The following is an 18,160-nucleotide window of genomic DNA, read 5'->3' as shown; positions in this document are numbered from 1 at the left end:
GCAGTACCGCAGCGGAAATGCAGCTGGTCACAGATTAATTTGCCCAACCCCTCCTCGGCCCTTTACCGGTTTCCTTCTCCAGGTCGACTCTCAATCGCAGGAGCCCGACGTTTCAAATGAAATTCAGTTAATGTGTGGCTCACGAAGTAATGGACAAATGACCCAACCGACCAGAAAGAGCTTACGAGGTAGCCTCAAGTCACCCCGAATCTCGTAATTACACTCCGCAAAGTTTACTTTACATCTTTTAGTCTCTCTTGGATCATGGCAGATACTTTTGACCAAAGTATATGATGCCAGAATATTTTCGAAATTTACGTTCTCGTAGCACATCGGTAGAGCGTAATACAACTTAATAAAATCAATAGATAATTATAATATAAGTATTATATCGTTTTTCGTAAATGTTTTTTTTTACTCTCTTATTTCTTAATGATTTCATAATAATTGTTAAAAGTATTATTACTTTCTTAAATTTTATAATTACCAGAACACAAAATTTCGTGATTTATAAATGATTCTAATATAAAATATGTATCTTCTAAAACTTTTCAGGCTAATATTAAATATAGATAGCAACCGATCGCTAATTTTTGCATAAGATACGTGTATAAGTTTAAATATAGTTGCCGGGCAGTTTTTTGAAAAGTTAGAAAGTTTGGCGTGAGAAAGTTCAAATGCCCTTAATGTGTTCGCGCAACATTTTAGCAAGTTGGCACGATAGCTTTCTTGGTACAAGTTAAAATCTGAGTAATGAACTTCTATTTTAGTTTCTCCTTCCTTTGTTATAAAATGTTATAAAAAGCAATTTTTATGATGATGCGAAATTCACCGAAAGATAATATTTTTATAAAATTGTTATAAAAACTCATTAATTTTAGTACGTGTCAGTTACTTAGTACACGTCTAATTTTATCTTTTCAATTTTTCACAGATGATTGCCTTAAGCCATCGGCGAGAGCCGAAACGTCGAGGCTGTACAATATCTTAAGTACTCGACGAAGTACGATGACTCCTACGGCGAGTAGAAATCTCTCGGGAGAATCGCGAAAAGGATTTGAAGGGAAGTCACAAATGGCCATAGCCGAGAATCGATATTGCGACGCGACCAAGTACCGTAAAAGTTCTCGAGGTCGGAAGATCTTCCTTCGTGATGAGTCAGCCGACGAACGGTATCCAGTCACCCTTCCGCGAGATCGATGCCTGTAGATTTTGAGGCGCATCGCGGCAATTCGGTCCCTAAGAGCGAACCAAGAAAGAATTTGGGGAGGAGACAACGATGACACGCTTGGTCGCTTGAAAACTCACTATCAGCACTCACGTGGAAAACGACAAGAAAAACATCGCATCAACGACAAAAATGAGCTTCTTCAGCTCCTTGCAGGAATACGTGACGAATAGCGTGGCTAGTTTTAGCCTGAGTCCAAAAAGGTTCTCGTTCAGTCGCGAGGACTCGAAGGGCGATACCAGCGGGACCGGAAGAAGTAGTTCTACTGGCAGCGTCACCTCGACAACTAATACCAGTACAGCCGCTACTCAACAAGCTACGCCACATGGTTTTCCCAAGGTACGTGCTTTAGTCCAGGAGTGATCGCGTCTCGGTTACTTTACCGCACTTTTCCGTTCTTTATTTGTATCTTACTATTCATTAGTATTATCATATTTTTTTGTTTTATGCATATTTTCTTTAATGTTTCTTCGTATATATTATATATTATAGTATAGAAAAAAGTTGTTAAATTGACTAAATGTTTCAATTCGATTAAATTTTATATATATGTATATTTGATGTATTTAATTTAAATATATAATTTTTTTATAAATATAAAAAAATACAATTTTTTGCTACGTTTTTTGTATTAATAAACTAAAAATTTTAGCAAGTAGAATAGAGTTATAAAATAAAAATGCATTAATATACTTTATGTAATTTATACACAAACATACAAACGTTCTCAGTAAATTTAGGTTTTTTTTTTAATCAGATTATTAAATTATTAACTAAACTATATTATTAAACTAGTATTAAACAACTATAATTAAGTAAATGTGCGGTTCAGAAATTATACGATTTTTAATGTACACAATGCTGCAAGTTTATACAATTTTGAATTAAAGAAATAAAAATTACTTTTATTTAACCTACATATGATGTATTATAGCAAATATAAATAATTTTTATGCAAACAAAATAATAATATTTTTTGAATTATTTCAATCACACTGAATGATTTTATTAATGAATAAATATTTTCTGACATGCATTCCAATAATTGAATGCTATTGTGTGAATGATAAAAATTTGATAGAATTTAAATAGAATGCAATAACTTTAATTCTTTCATTTAAACGTATTTTTATTCTAGTTCGATAATTAAACAAGTAGTTTCATTACTTAAAGCGACATTTATTTTTCTCAGTGTGCAATCTAGCAATCGAAAGCCACGCAAATTTTCCCAAGTAAATAACGATAAATTTCAATGCGAATCCTAAGACAGAAAATCTAATTGCATGAAACAAAGATTAATTCCTTATGAGGAGTTATAAGACTAAAGTACACGATCGTATTTTCTCTTGATTAAAGAAACCAAGAAAGGCGACATTAAAGAGGATGTGTTACAACTCGAGGACGAACACAGATGCGATCATTGTCCATTTAGCGGAAAAATCAATTTATTGATTACCGATGCACTACAGGCAGTAATTAACCGCTTGTTACATTGGGGTTAATTTATGCAGACATAAAAATTTAATTCTCTTGCGACATTATTTTCCGATATTATCAATATTGAGAATATAAATTATATTAGTGGAATAACATTAAGTATGCACCAGGAAAATTTTAACAATGTGAAATTACGATTTCCGATTTCAATCGGAATTTATTAACGTGCAATGCATCAATAGGGACGCATGTCTCTAATAAGCATGGCAGATAATATTATGCAAACGAATAGAGATATGTTTTCAATTATTATATCGGACGTATAATATATAACTGCAATTTGTTCGGTATTTAGAGCATGCATCATTGATTTCAATAAACGAGCAAATGTGATTTTATTAAATCTTATATCGATAAAAAAAAATTAGTTGAAACGTAAAAGTTTTTAATAAAACAATACCTTTATTGACATCAATGCATTAATTGAAACGTCTATTAAATTAGAATTGATGAACATATTCTATGGCAAGGCAATAAAAATACTATCAGATTTTTTCCGTTTGTATAAACAACTATACTTTTTATTTGAATTACTTTTAAACAGGTATTTACTTACAGTATTTATAATTAAAAGATTAATTTAATTTAATGTAAATTAATTTTAATTTATGTCAATATTAAATTAAATTAAATTAAATATACATATATATATAAATTATTTGTGCAAAACATCGATTATTTAACAAATTGGATGTAATATTAAAATTAAATATTTGTTAAACGTATCTAGTCGTATTTATTATTTTCTTTAGCTAGGTGTTCCAATTTGATTTTGCACAACATCTCTGAAGCTGACTCGTTTTATTTTTCTTCCAGGTTGTGCCACCACCAGGAACCGTCATATCGCACACGCGCTCTCTTTCAGCACGTAGACGCACTCTCGAGTGCACTCCAGCTTCGGGATTGACGGTACATCCTGCGACAGGAAGTGGTGCTACATCGCCAAGGCGAGTCGGCTCCTTTCGACGGAGCGGCGGATCTAGCGATAGACCGCCTCTTATGTTCTGTCGTCGTAGACCATCCTGGCCGGAGTTCGACATACAGGCCACTTCCGGGTAAGTACTCTGAGTAACGAGCGCTTGTCTCACAGCGTCAGGAAGTTGTCGCACTTCCGATACCAAATACACATCTGCAATATCTGCATTGCATGAGTTGCAGATGTGATATAAATTGCATGAATTTAAAAATAAATTGAATTAAATTTATATTCACAAAAATTTAAAAAAAAAAACTAGTAATATGACTACATTGATTAATTACTTACATTAAAACTATCATTATTTTTTACATTATTAAAGAGACTCTATCAAATTAGCAAAATTTATGTAGTTGGATGTAATATAATCGAAATAAGATTTTGAAGGAAACTCATTTTTCAGCAACACGTGATAGCATCCTGCATGCGCGGTCGAGCAAATAATTTCGTTTGATTACTCCTCATGTATTTCGAGAATATTCCGAGATTCTCTTCGCATAATTTCAAATGTCTCAATCGGATTTCCAGTAAGACACTGCCTCTGTTGCGTGAGCTAGCCATTCAACGCTTTAATCCGGTTATGCTGGCGCTGCAGTGCGCTAAGCTTTCCAGTTAACTACATCCCCATCCTCCGTTCTTATCGGAGAACGCTTTAGAGTGAGTCGCAGACTTTTCGTGCACGCGCGCGCGCGCGCGCGCGCGCGCACACACACACACACACACACACTCTCTCTCTCTCTCTCTCTCTCTCTCTCTCTCTTTCTTTCTTTCTCTCTCGAGTTTCCTATCACATCTGTAAAATATGAAGGCAAACTACAGTCCAAGAGACAAACAATAGTGGTATTTCCACTGTGGAATTTCGCATGCATATTGCGGCGAATGCACTTTTAAAAAGGCCGCCATGATGATTCGCGACCTTTCTCTTAAGCTGCTTCGTTGCATATGCATAAGCGCAGCCGGCCATTTAGTGCAAGCTGTTAATCTCTTTTTAAAGCCTGCCTTCCCTTCTTTCCTCTAGCTCACCCTCACAACGAACAGTCAGTTTGGGTTTCCTCTCGTGTGATATTTTTTTATGCGGCAAATTTGTAGTATTTCATGGACAGAATTGCAATTTACGCATTAATTTGATTTTCATTGCATATTACACGGTGTTTGCGAACCGAGAGACTGATATGCCACCAATAATAAACAGTAATTTTACTTTTGCATATTGAATATTTTTGTACCTTGAATCCGCATCAAACCATCAATTGTAAAAAACAACTCAACTGTCGACTTGCATTTAGAAATAGAGCTAAATGCGAATTGGTCGAATCAGTCAATTAGCGCTTCATGTAATGGATCCGGAATTGATAGTTAGGTCGTCCTTTACATTCACGTAATTTGATATGATTTTAACGGAAACGCATTTAAAATGTGTCTAAAATGTAAAATGGATAAAATATAAAAACGATAAACCATTTATTTTATAAATTTTTTTTAGAAGCAAATAATTAACATTGTCGTTTTCTTTTGCAAAAATATTATATGTATACATTTTATGTATTTATTAAATTTTAAAACGACGGTATTTTTAAATTAAATGTTAAAATTATAAAATTTTTACAAAATTGTAAAGCTTTTATTTTAAATTTTGTGAAAAAGCATTTGACAGATTTACGCTGAAATAACTTATTGTATTCAATACTTTCAAGGAGTATACTTCTATGATAATCAATTCTAATCAATTATTGCATCACTTTCGTGAGCATACGATTTGTTTCACTGCCACTACATAAATATCGAAATCGTGTTTCATTGTTTGTTCGTTGCTTTCTCTCCCAGCGATCATGAACAAAAGAGAACGTGTTTTAACATGTAAAGTTTCCTTTAGCAAATGTAATCACTACTTTTATTTAACTTTACACAGTTTTGCCATTCTGAGATTCCTATTCCAACACTTCATAACAATATTTAATTAACGCAATTGGAATTATATAAAATAATATTCGTGAAAATTATTAACGCAGTTTATATGCATCGACGATCACACGAATAAAATATTCTCTTATCTCGGCGGGTTTACGATTTATGCAAAGTTTATTACCACAGTCGGTCTCGGGGAAGAACAAGTGCAAGAATAATAAACATCTTAACTCATTGTCCCTTTGAACTTTATACAAGACAAACTCCCACGTTTCTACTGCGACAAAGGCACAGTAAAGTTGCTGTAAAATACATTCGCGTTCTTTCGTGCAAATTTGCATGGACTGTGTTCATGTACCATATTTTCTTGAGACATATCCGCGCGCATCAACGTGTTGCAAGAATATTAAAGTTGATTTATTTGTACAAGTATAAAGACACTCGTGGTTACGTGGCATTTAACAAGAAAGAATGTTGGTATGTATGTATTCAACTGATATTCAATGAAACGAATTTATGGTCAGTTTTATTTACCATAAGATAAATCATCAAAAAATAGAAAATTTTGTAACATTTTCCAAAAGTTATTTAAAAAAAAAATTATAATTAGCAATCCTTGTCACTAAGTTTAGTGTTTTAGATTTTTTTGTAATAAATACTATAATATTCATTAAAGTGAATATTTTATATATATATATATATATATATATATATATATATATATATATATATTAGGTCAATTTCCAGCAACATATAATTTTAATCATCTTGATCAATATTTAAAGATTGCTATTGCAAATATAATATAATTGGTATAGCGTATTTCTAAATCTTCCTGAATATTTGTTTTCAATTATTTAGTTGTCAAATATAATATTTATTTTTTTAATGAAATTTTATTATGTCTTTATTTATCATGACCATTCTTGCAATATGTTTTTTTATAGGATCATAAATGTGATATACAAAATAAGAGATTGGCGTCGTTGTTCGATATCGTTGTTGTAGCAATAAAAGCTGTCTGTGTAATTAAAACTCATATGCCCGCATAAAATACTGTGACAGGCCAAGACCTTCGTGAAACGTTCCAGGACATTTTTCCGATTTCATTTAGTTTTCAAATACTCCTTTTTCTCTCAAAGCTTTGTGTGCTATCGTGGTTCGATTCTCATTGCTTCAAATTTAATTCATACGAATACCTCTCATCTTTTTTGCAAAGTCACGTATATTAATTATCTTACCGTTTGCACAATGAATAATTGAAGTTTCACGAATGCGCAGAACTAAATGTTATCAAAAAGTAAATTTAGTAAGAGGAAAATTCGATTTATTCGCTTCGATAAATATTTTCGGGCGCATCAACATGGAAATAACGTTCTCGACGTATAGGCCGAAAAAATTTTCAGCAATTTTCAAAGCGGCCGATAAAAAGAACCTATACCGTTTGTTCCGAATCCAAGAGCCTTTCAAAGGAAAGGAACATATCGAGGTCTGGCCATTCGATGACCTCAATTCGTTTGTGGAATCCGTAAGATCCGCTATAATCAGAGGCCGTTATCCTTTCAATATGACATCCTTTATACAAGTGTCTTTGAGGTTTGAAATCCCACAAAACTGACTTTATATCAACAAAAGCTACTTGCTGCTCATCGAATTTCGGAGCCGCTCATCCTGCACGATGACGAGATAGTTTTATATCGATACGTTTACAGATCGTACTGCTGTAGAAACGGAAACCGATAATATTGTATATCCGAATGATACGAAATGAAAACACATAAAGAGCAGTACTTTAACAATATGATTTTTGAGTAAAAAAAATAAGCATACAAGTTGTGCCTTTTGAATAATAAAACCGTGAAAAAATCTCGTTAGAATATCGATTGCTTGCAATATTTATTAATGTAATCTCTCGATGCAGCGAATTTCAGCGTTCTTCCGCTGCATCCACAACAACTGAATTTCTTATCCGCGATATACGGAACCCAGTACCGTGATGAAGCCGGAAACTGTCACGAAGTGATAAATGATATGTCTTTCCGTAACAAGAGGGACACCTACCCTATGGGATACTTTATACGTACAACGAATCTTAACCGAGACATACTTTGACAAAGAGACAGGATGAAGACCTTAAAGTGACCTATTTCCCGGAATAAATGAAGAAGGATTTGTTCGCATCTACAACTTCTTTTTCATGTCCATTTTCAACATTATTTCTCGACAATTATAAAGCGACGAAATGTTGAAGGAATACTTTAGATTTTCTTAATTATATTCTACATTGATCATAAAGGAAGCGTTTGATTCATTTAAAAGTTCTATTTATATCTGTTTATATTTATTTAAAAAAATTAGTAGTTGAGTTACGTTTTTTGAATAATAAAATCGTGAAAAATTTTGTTAGAATATCTATAGTTTGCAATATTTAATAATGCAATCTTTCCATGCAGCAAATTACCGAATAAACTAAAGTTTAAACATTATTTGCATATAAAAATCATTGTATGCTAATAATGTTGCTCATGTACAGATTAAGAAGCAACATAATGCTAGTTTAATCACTTGTCAGTTACTTCTTGGATTATTCCAACAGAGAATCGCCCGTCGCCTTAGATAAAATGGCGATGTCTCTCTCAGCACGAGACATCTCACTTGAGAGTAGCAAATGAAGTTAGACACAGCAGGTGTAACTTAATTAACGTTGACGACGTTGACGAGGAGCCCGCATGAAGGAAGGAAATAAACAATGGAAAGTTCATTACCTTGTAATGGAGGATGACACCTGTTTTGGTGACGTAACATTGTCGTGTTCTGTGCCTATTCGTGAAACTTTCTTCGGAACATGGAAATACGAGATATGAATTATAACGCTTGATACATGAGAAATATAGCCAGTGCCAATCTTGCTTTATGTGCGTTTAATCTTTTTTTAATAAGGATTTAATACGCAATTTAACGAGATTATTTAACAAGCAGCTAATATCATATCTCATTGTGCATGCAGCAAGTATATATGTTTGTATTCCATGCTGCTCCAGAATCTTTATATTCTTTGCTCCATTAATTTTACTTTTCTAGACAGTTGGATTTTTATCCTGTTACGCTAAGTTCATGTCTAATATTCATTGCATCAGTATCTTATATCAGTAAACAAAATCTCTCTGTCTCTCTTTCTGTCTTTCTAAATGAATTGAAGAATGATTGAAGAATTTTGTCAGACTGTATTATGTAGCCTCATTTCCCTGATTATAGAACTATTTCAAATTACTATATATAGTATTATTTAATAAAAAATCTAATATAAATTTGTAGTTCAATTCTAAGTTTTTTAATAATATATCAATATCAAAATCAAATAATTAGAATTTTACCAATGTTATAATTCTCTAAGAAATTTATATGTTTTTATTTGTATGAGTTTATAGAGAGTTAGAATAAATTTTATAAATTGTAAGATTCTTACTTTTCAAATACTTAAGCAATATCTATACAATAAAGGTACATTAATAAAAATTTATAATTACATGAATTAATTGTTATACTATGATTTTATACTGTGAGGTAATTTAGAAAGTTACAAAGAATATAACTCTTTTCAAAATATTATCGCACACAGAATTTTTTTTTGTAATTTTCATAATTAACAAAAGCATTACAAAAGATACTTTTTTAACTTTACATATTTTGTATATTTTATTAATAACAATAAATAATCTGTTTAAATAATAATACTTAAAATGTTAGATATAAAAGTATTAAATATAAAAACAAACTATTACATATGAAAAAGCAATTTATCAGAACTAAATTGAATAATTTTATTACGTGGCAAGAAGGGAGTTCAAAGAAAATTTAGATTGTAATTCATTGTAGACCGAAAGCTTTATTTCTATCAGGCAGTCCTACAAGATTTTCCATAATTCTATTAATAAAATTATTCTGCGACAATGTTTCTGTCAAAGATAAAATCTTCGATACTGCATTTTTATCATTCTTATCGTGTTTTATTCATTTTCTTAATCTGATCGTCTCTCTGTCCATTTTACGAACCCTCCTGATTGATCGATTTAATATCCGTCCTTGTATCTGTCCACCTTGTATCGTACTTCCTCTTTGTGCAAATCCCAATTTTCCACCCTTCAGTCAGCCTTGGAGAAAAAAAAGAAAAATTTCACGCAACCGCGACTACAAGCTTACCCTTGTAGAGATATTAAAAGTATCTTAGGGGACCTCGATCGTTCCACCTGGATAACTTCTGGAAATCGAGGCAAGCTGTCGCGGTGAAACTTCGCACGCGGTCTCTTATCGAACCTAACAACTTATCCTGAACAGAAGTCTCATTCTGAAATCCAGCAATAAACTTTCCCTCGGTGTGACGCAATAAAAGTAAAATTTGTTCCCTCATGAATAAAACGTAAAATTTTATCAGTGACGATCTGGTAATGATTGAGATAACACGGGTGATTCTAGAAAATTACTTAGGAACGTTATTGCAAACGTTATATCATTTGTATGATAAGACTACTTTGTATTCATGAGTAAAAATAAGGCTAAAATTCTAAAATGCAAGCATTAATAAAATTAAAGATCTCTTCTCAAATCTTCTCATGTATCTGATTGTTCAAGAACATTTCGAGACTTTACAATTTCAACGCGTAAATTTGAGAACAGTCTTGCGATAAATACTGAGACAAAAATATTAAAGTATTTCCCGAAGTCATAAATACTCAATTGACGATTTCCAATAAAACAAATTGTGTGCTTCAGAGTATCTATTTTTACGACTTATTATGAAAGAATTTTTTTTATGGTCGAAAATCTGTTCGCGAACTTTCTCCAAGACGAATGTATTCCCATGAATATTGTGGTATCACCGATGGACAACTTTTTTGACAAGATTTTATCATGAAAATGGAAATTTCCCAGAGGCAATGTGAGGAGGTTGTAGGGTCATGTTTCTCGAACGTTGCTTTCACACACAAGTCCTTTTATCTCGACGGCCGGACGTGCTGCTATATTTCTTAAGTTTGTCCTGGTCCACGTGCTATTACCTCCATTAGGGTACCTACATTCTCGTTTCCATTCCCGTGATGTGAACTGTTGGTGGTCGACATCAATCAGACCACCTGTGTGTACCACGTCGATGAACAATGCTGACGACGTACGGCATCGTCATCACGTCATATCGGCGCCGGCCATTCGCGCCCCGCGGTGAAAGCCGTACGATCGACTCTGCTAATGTAACTTCTCGTTCTTTATTTGTGTTCGTATAACGTATATCTTCGCGTACAAGTTCAACAGCTTAAACTAACTTTATTCTCTGTGTATTCTCTGTGCACAATGAATAATAATAATAATAAATATACTAAATATATAATAAAAAATATTTGTGTATGTAACGACAATACCTTACTTCTTTTGAAAATTGCGAGATCGTGCGTATAGTTAAAAAAGTAAGACTTTGAAGTTGGCCAATTTATATATCTAAATGAAAAAGACACTTTAAAATATATATCGTATGATCTATATAAAATAAAAGTTAACTGATGGTACAGAGATTAAAAAATACAAACGGAGTTAAAGAAAAAACGTGTGTTAAAAGTTCTTTCATGATGCCGAAAAAAATACAATCATATAAAAGGCTTGTAAAATTTTTACAAACATTACGAAAAGTAGAAAAGTATTGTAATCATGATTTAGATATTATTCCTTTTGTATGTTTAAAACATTTAATATTCTAGAATGTTTTACTCCGGATGCAAATAATTCTTATTTTAATACAGTAACAATATGATTATGGAGATTTAAAAAAATTTCATTTCATCTTTTTTAACAACCTACACACACGCATACTATACATACAAAATGCATGACTTAACAATACTTTTAGATTTGTGAAGCGTGAAAAAAATGATGCTCAATATTTTAAGAGATTCTCACTATTGCGTTCTGTACATTGTAAGATTTTGCGAAAGCGCTTCGCGTAAGCAACTGACTATCTTTTATTGGCGTACTAGGGACGGTTTATGTTACTTTTGCCGACAAAAGATGCGGTCATAAAAGGAATCGTTCTTACAAGAACGCAGTCAGCGTGCTTGGTCCGCTTCGATCGCGTTTTATTTCCATCGCAGCTGGGGTCTCCACTTTTATCATACAATCTTTACTGCAGATACTGCAATGCAATGGGGCGGCACATGATGGCATTAAATGTTTAAGTTGCAAGATATTGATAAAGTAACGTGAAATAAAAAATATTAAAGAATTTAATGAAAAAATTGCTTACTATGTTGTTCTTATATACTCAATTATTAATAATAAGTACTATTGATAAAAAAATTATTCGCTTATATTTTATTACTTTTCAAAGATGTAATACTATCCAAGTTTCATTAAATATGTGCAGTGATTTATTGCATATGTGATCGTATTTTCCAACTTGCAGTTAAAAGGTATCACATATTGATTAATTGTCGTACATTTTTTAAATAAATTTTACTATATTTATACATTGAAATTTTGTTTTTAATTTTTTTATGGAATCTAAATTTAATTAAATGTATAATAAAAAATATTAATGTATAATTTTTGTCTAATAATAAAGTTGCTCGCTATATATCACGAGAAAATTTTACAAGAATCAGATACCATATAAGTATATATCTATGAAAAAGAAGAACATCATTGTTCGATAACGGCACGACTATGATCACTGAGACCTCAGGGATCAAAACTGTGTAAAGCCTCTTGGTGAAAGGTTCCACGTGTAACGCAACGAGCGTGAAGCAGGATGCTGTAGTATCATGCAGGCAGATGCTGCTTTTCTCTCCAATATTTTCCTAGTACAGTATACGTGGCTACTTTTATGCTCTACCGCGGACACAAGCGCGACACTTGTTGACTCTCTTTTGCACGGGGTCGCTCTAAGTGCTTACACAGTCTTACACCATTCCGTTCAAGCAATGCAAAGAGTGTCGTAGGAGGAATTACATTGCAATTAAAAATTATTTAATTATAAATAAAGTTAGATAAATGTATTTTATTATTAAATTATTATTAATAAAATAATATAGCACAATACTAGTAGCATTTATCAAAATCAGTTTTACGAGAAATTTTAAGAATCTTAAGTATTGAGTCATTTTCTTCCTGTGAATTAAAAAATTGTAATGTATAAATATATTATTATAATATAATGCTCAGTTTCTTGAAGTCTTTATAGCTTTTTTCTTTGATTTATAGGATTTTTATTCTTTGGATTATTTTATTATTCAAATTCATATCTATATAAATCGAGTACTATACTAAACATTATTAGAGTTTAATTTTTTTTATAAACAGTAATTAATTCCAAAAACTTGTACAAATATAAAAAAATAAATTTAATTAAAATTTAGATAAAATTTTTAATCTAACTAAAAATATTTATTCACAAATATAGTCTCTGATTTAATCGCTATTATAATCACAATCTCTTGCGTCGAGAAAATACTTTTTTGTCATCCTTACCTTTCATCGAAAGATCATTGAGGACGGCAAGAGTCTCAACATCTCATAATCTTAATTGCCCGGTGGGGAAATTAACGCAGAATAAAATTAGTATCTCCGCTAATGCTCTTTGAGAAACTTGACTCACTCAGTTAAGATTCCTGCCTGACGCAAGATGAGATCGGCCGAGCTTACCCTCGGAATGGTTCATTCAAAGAGGGGCCGGACACTTTGCGAAGCTTTATTCGCGGTAAATATTTTACAGCAGTCGTTGGAAAGTAACGTTTGCGTTATTCCGGTCATAATAATTCTTGATATATACAAGGTCTCTTACTTTCCTACCGAATACATTGCGTGGGCTAACATTAAAGCTCTGTAAAAAGATAAAAATGTGCTATTCATATACCTTGCCAGAATTGTTGCTAACATGATAAATCGAGTATGTTCTATTTATATAAAATTTATGCGGCATTATGTCAAATTTATAAATAAATCTTTATGATGTGACAGCTTGGAAACATTTTTTTTTATTAAAAAATGCACTTGAGATTTTTATTTACTAATTTTAAATTATTATTTTACAATTAATATACAATATTTAAAAAAATTAATTTACTCATAAAATATGATAATATGCTTTCATCACATTAAAATAAATTTTACATTAAATCAACAAAACAATTTAATTTTTGCACATCCCTAAATTTTAATTTGTTACAAATCCTTTTTTTTCATTATTCACACTAGATTTTGAAACAATAATGTTGACACTTTTATATTATTATTATAGAAAAGCCTATTTTTGTTCTTAACAGCTAGGCGAAAAAATGTTATTCAAATGTGATTTTTGTCAATAACGGTTTTAAATAAACACGTATGCTTAAGGAGAATTTGGCCCATTGTAACAATCTGTAAATAGTGGCCGTCCATTATGTTGCACTTAGGACCGTCGCAACGCTCCTTGACAATCTCGAGCACCCTTCATTGGCACGTTGCTGGCAACGTAGTTTCCAACATTAATCACCAACAACAGCTTTGTCTTTGAAGGGCCTTTTAACAATAGCAACTTGACAGCTCTCGGACCGTGTCGTCATGTCGCTGCAAAAAGTGTTTGAATAAAAGATTGAAATTGTTATTAGTGACACACTTTAATTTCAAATATTGTAGATGCGTTGTGCAACATATTTAACACATTGTTTATGCCACGTGCGCCGCAACCTCGCGTCAGAACACAGCTAAGAAATAATAAGCTGGAGAAATAAGATAAATATGAAATCGATAAACATCGAGTTTCGTTGATTCTATCACATTGTTTTCGAGGGAGCGTAACGCGAAACTCTTCGAACAAAGACAATATCCAGAAATCTACGGCTCAACTTTGAAAATTTATTTCCTGCGAATGCATCATCTCGAAACACTATGAAGACATTTTTCTCTTAAAAAAATGAGATATTTATACGAGATATACCATCTCAATTTCGTCGTAAATGTAAGTATGTATCAAGCTAAAATCACCTATATTTGCTGAAAAGAACGTCCGGGAAGATAACGAAGTTATAAAACTCATCTTGTTGTCGAGAACCGTAACGCTCCATTTTATGGATAAAACGGATTTTCGTATCGGAATGTTTTTTGCTGGAATCACTAGCTCTCCTTTGTCTACATAATACAGGGGATCGTCATACAGGCGATAAGCCACGATGAGAGCATGGTGGTTAACTTAGAAACTTTTTCATAAAGTTTTTTATACGACACCCTTGGTGACTGCGCTACGAAGTTAATTCGTCATTTCAGGATTGCGATGGCTATTTTCGGTCGTCGTCGTGCGCCCGTTACGGGGCATTTCCAGGCGTTTTCCACTTTTACGAACGCCCGCCGGCTATTTGCCGTTTTACTTCCCCTTTGTAATTTCATTCGCGACTCCGCTGCAACTCTGCCTCTTTCTATTTACCTTGTCCTGTGGTTATATGACGTGAGTTAAAGAGTGACGTTTATATAAACGAATATCGGAAATTGTGGTGTAGAAAATAAGCGATGAGTCCATTAAAAGCTTCGATGCACGTTAGCATGTGTAGTAAGCTTTCTCTTGTAATAGTTCAAGGTTTTTCATGCTGATATAGTCAATGATTTAAATTTGCAATAGTTGGAAAATTTTTAGCATAAGAAGTCAACGATTAAATAGATGAAAAAAGTTTTGTAAATCGAAAATGCACGAAAATACAGAGACTTAATTTATGAATATTTTATTTTAAATGAAATTTTGAATAAATTTGTAAAATTTATTAGGTAGAAATTAATGAAAATATCAGAATTTAAAAAGATAAGAGACAAAGATAGAGAAAAATTGAAAAAATCTAAAACATTTAAGTGAGTAAAAGTTTGTAGATTTAATATTTCAAACATTCAATAAATATATCAAATTAAATCTAATATTTCTTTACAATATTTGACATTTTATACGGAAAATACAGTTTATCTCGCACTTTTAGTATGTTGATACACTTTCCAGGAAATGAAGAAAGGTACTAAAGCTTTTATGGGAACATGTTCCATCCATATTTATCTTCACTTCTCTTGGGCTTTTGGCCACTTACGAGTAACTCTTCGAATAATTATGACTACAACATACCAACAATATTTCTTCAGTTTGTCCTAAATCCTCATTAACAACAAAATTTGTAACTTCCACAACACTAGCAACGCAACTTATTTACAAAAATTACTGTTAGTCATCTTTATACAATATTATTTACGAAAGTAAATAAAAATATTTCATAAAATGTATTTAAATAAAAATAGAATTAAATATTTACTCAATTATTTGCAAACAACTGTATTTTTATTAAAATGGCATGATAAAACTTAATAGCAATTTCGGAGGTTTTGCTGGGAGTTTGAAAGACTAAGTGGGCGACCGAGCACAAATTGGTGATGACATATCGCGTTTAAATTCGCACCACGTCGTGGCCCTAATTGCAAATTAAGAAAGGACCGTTATTGCTTTGGCAATTCGCCAGCTTCAAGATAAAGCGCGACCTAAAGCACCGTTTGACAACAAAAGCCATTAGATTGCAATATATATATATATATATATATATATAAGCGATACAGTAAATTCAATAAAGATTCTCTTGAGAATTTCATCCAATTGCTTTAGAGTGCAATACAATATGAATACAATACGGTAAGAATTGACTCGCGCTACTAATTCGGACAATGTTTCACCATGAGCAATACGGTTCCTACATGCTAAAACAGAGATAGTAAGAAAACCGGACAGCAAAGACAAACGTAAAACGAATTTAAGGAAAAGCGGTCACGCGAGACTCAATGTTTCTACATGACAAAATGTGAGAGTCGATTCCAAAGCGTGTACAAGAGGAGAATACATAAAAGCATTTCTCAATGCTCCTTTGTGGCGTTTACGTTTGTTCGTTTTTAGAATATATTATGTTTAAAATATATTTGACAAATTTAGAATATGTATCGTAAATATTTTTTCATAATAGCAAGAGAAAAAAGTCTCTTTTAATGAAGAATTTATCGCGCGAGACTAATGATGTAGTGATTGTGTTATATCAACATCGCGATATCAGAAAATGCAACAGACACTTTACGTAACGATGAGATCCTTCATATTTCGTTTACGCTCGTTGCGAAGCGTTTAATAACATTCAATTAATTAAATGTTATTTACGCATTGAAAATTAGTTTTAACGTACAATGATTTGCCACTAATGCTTTATATATTGATTTAAGTACTTTTCGACCTACGCCGCTGTAATAATGGAATACGTATCAATGAACATTCCAATATGCTCATTTTGTGTTGAAAGTATAATTGCGTAACGTTTATTTTGAACATTTTTTGGAAGAAAATCATACGTGTTTTTATCTAATTATTAATTCTTTTTCAAATCAACCCAATAGGCTACAACCAAATTATGTAATTTGCCCTTTTAATTGAAAATATTGTTTGCACTTAATTCATGAATCTTGCAATACTATACAAATAAATTCACCGAAGTATTCGTGTACTTGAAAGTATCTACAGCAAACAAAGGAAAAAATATATTAGTTTAAGTGACAATTACGTACGTAAACAATTAATTGTACATCTAATGTAACATCAATTGAAATGTCAGGTAATCGAACAGTTGATGCAAGAAATTGTCGATAGAGCGAGAGGCATATTGTATCAGCCTACGTACACCTGCGTTCTCGAACGAATCGATAGCGCATACTCGGGCACAATTAGATAAAGCTCGATCTCTAGTAGAGGTGTTTACAAGCTTGTTTACGATCGAGTAGCGGATAGAAAAGCGATAAGTACAAGCTTACGTCTGCAAAAAACATTAACGCGCATCAACGCTCTTGTAAATTTGCCAACTTTCTTCTTCCATCAAAATCTTATTGTTTTATCAAAAGATTCTCTGAAGTGACAACATAATCATTGAAGACGATTCAATTAAATCGTACTTGAAAGAACAGATTTCTACTACTATTTATGTATTAAAGACGTTGTAAACTTAAAGTAGTGTAATTCTAGATTATTAATCTATAAAATGTTTAAAAATTATGATTATGTAAATGTTACTATATCTGTTATATTTATTATATACTAAATATGGACATTATTTGAAACACTTTGACAAATTAGAATATTTTTATATGTAAACAATAAATGTATTCATTAAAGTCTTACAACTTTTCTACAGCAAAAAAATAATTAAATAATTTTTATAAAAGAAAATATTTTAATATAAGTATTTTAAGGCAATTTTTGTAAAATCAGTAATTACTGCTGTAAGTCTTAATAAGAGGTTTAAAAGGTAAAAATTTTTCTTTTAAAGCCCAGAATACTTGTATTTGAATTATATCAATTCAGTTCCCACAAAACCTTAATTAATGAACTTTATTTTTATGGCCTTTTTTAAGGAACGTCTTGCATAAGAAAATGTTAAATGTTGCCATGGCAAAGAATAACATTCTCGATCATAGCGAATTTGTTTTCTTTAAAAGCGCATATTCTCTTTGTAAGCTATTGCAATGGTACTATCATTGTG

At 31.9% G+C, this 18,160-nt stretch overlaps 1 protein-coding gene across 3 annotated transcripts in view; it reads left to right on the top strand.

Annotated features, from left to right (window-relative positions):
• Positions 1-18,160, top strand: part of LOC105205545 (BAI1-associated protein 3) — a 79,209-nt gene that overhangs the window by 33,892 nt on the left and 27,157 nt on the right. For all 3 annotated transcript variants that reach the window (XM_011174942.3, XM_011174957.3, XM_011174951.3), the window contains exons 2-3: positions 935-1,567; positions 3,542-3,780. In XM_011174942.3, the coding sequence (XP_011173244.1) occupies positions 1,361-1,567; positions 3,542-3,780 (446 nt within the window). In that variant the 5' untranslated portion in view covers positions 935-1,360. The remainder of the gene's footprint in view (positions 1-934; positions 1,568-3,541; positions 3,781-18,160) is intronic.

This window comes from Solenopsis invicta, chromosome 11 (genome assembly GCF_016802725.1).
Source record: "Solenopsis invicta isolate M01_SB chromosome 11, UNIL_Sinv_3.0, whole genome shotgun sequence".
Classification (NCBI taxonomy): domain Eukaryota; kingdom Metazoa; phylum Arthropoda; class Insecta; order Hymenoptera; family Formicidae; genus Solenopsis; species Solenopsis invicta.
The sequence above is the reverse complement of the archived record's forward strand: the minus strand, read 5'-3'. Positions and strand labels throughout refer to the sequence as shown.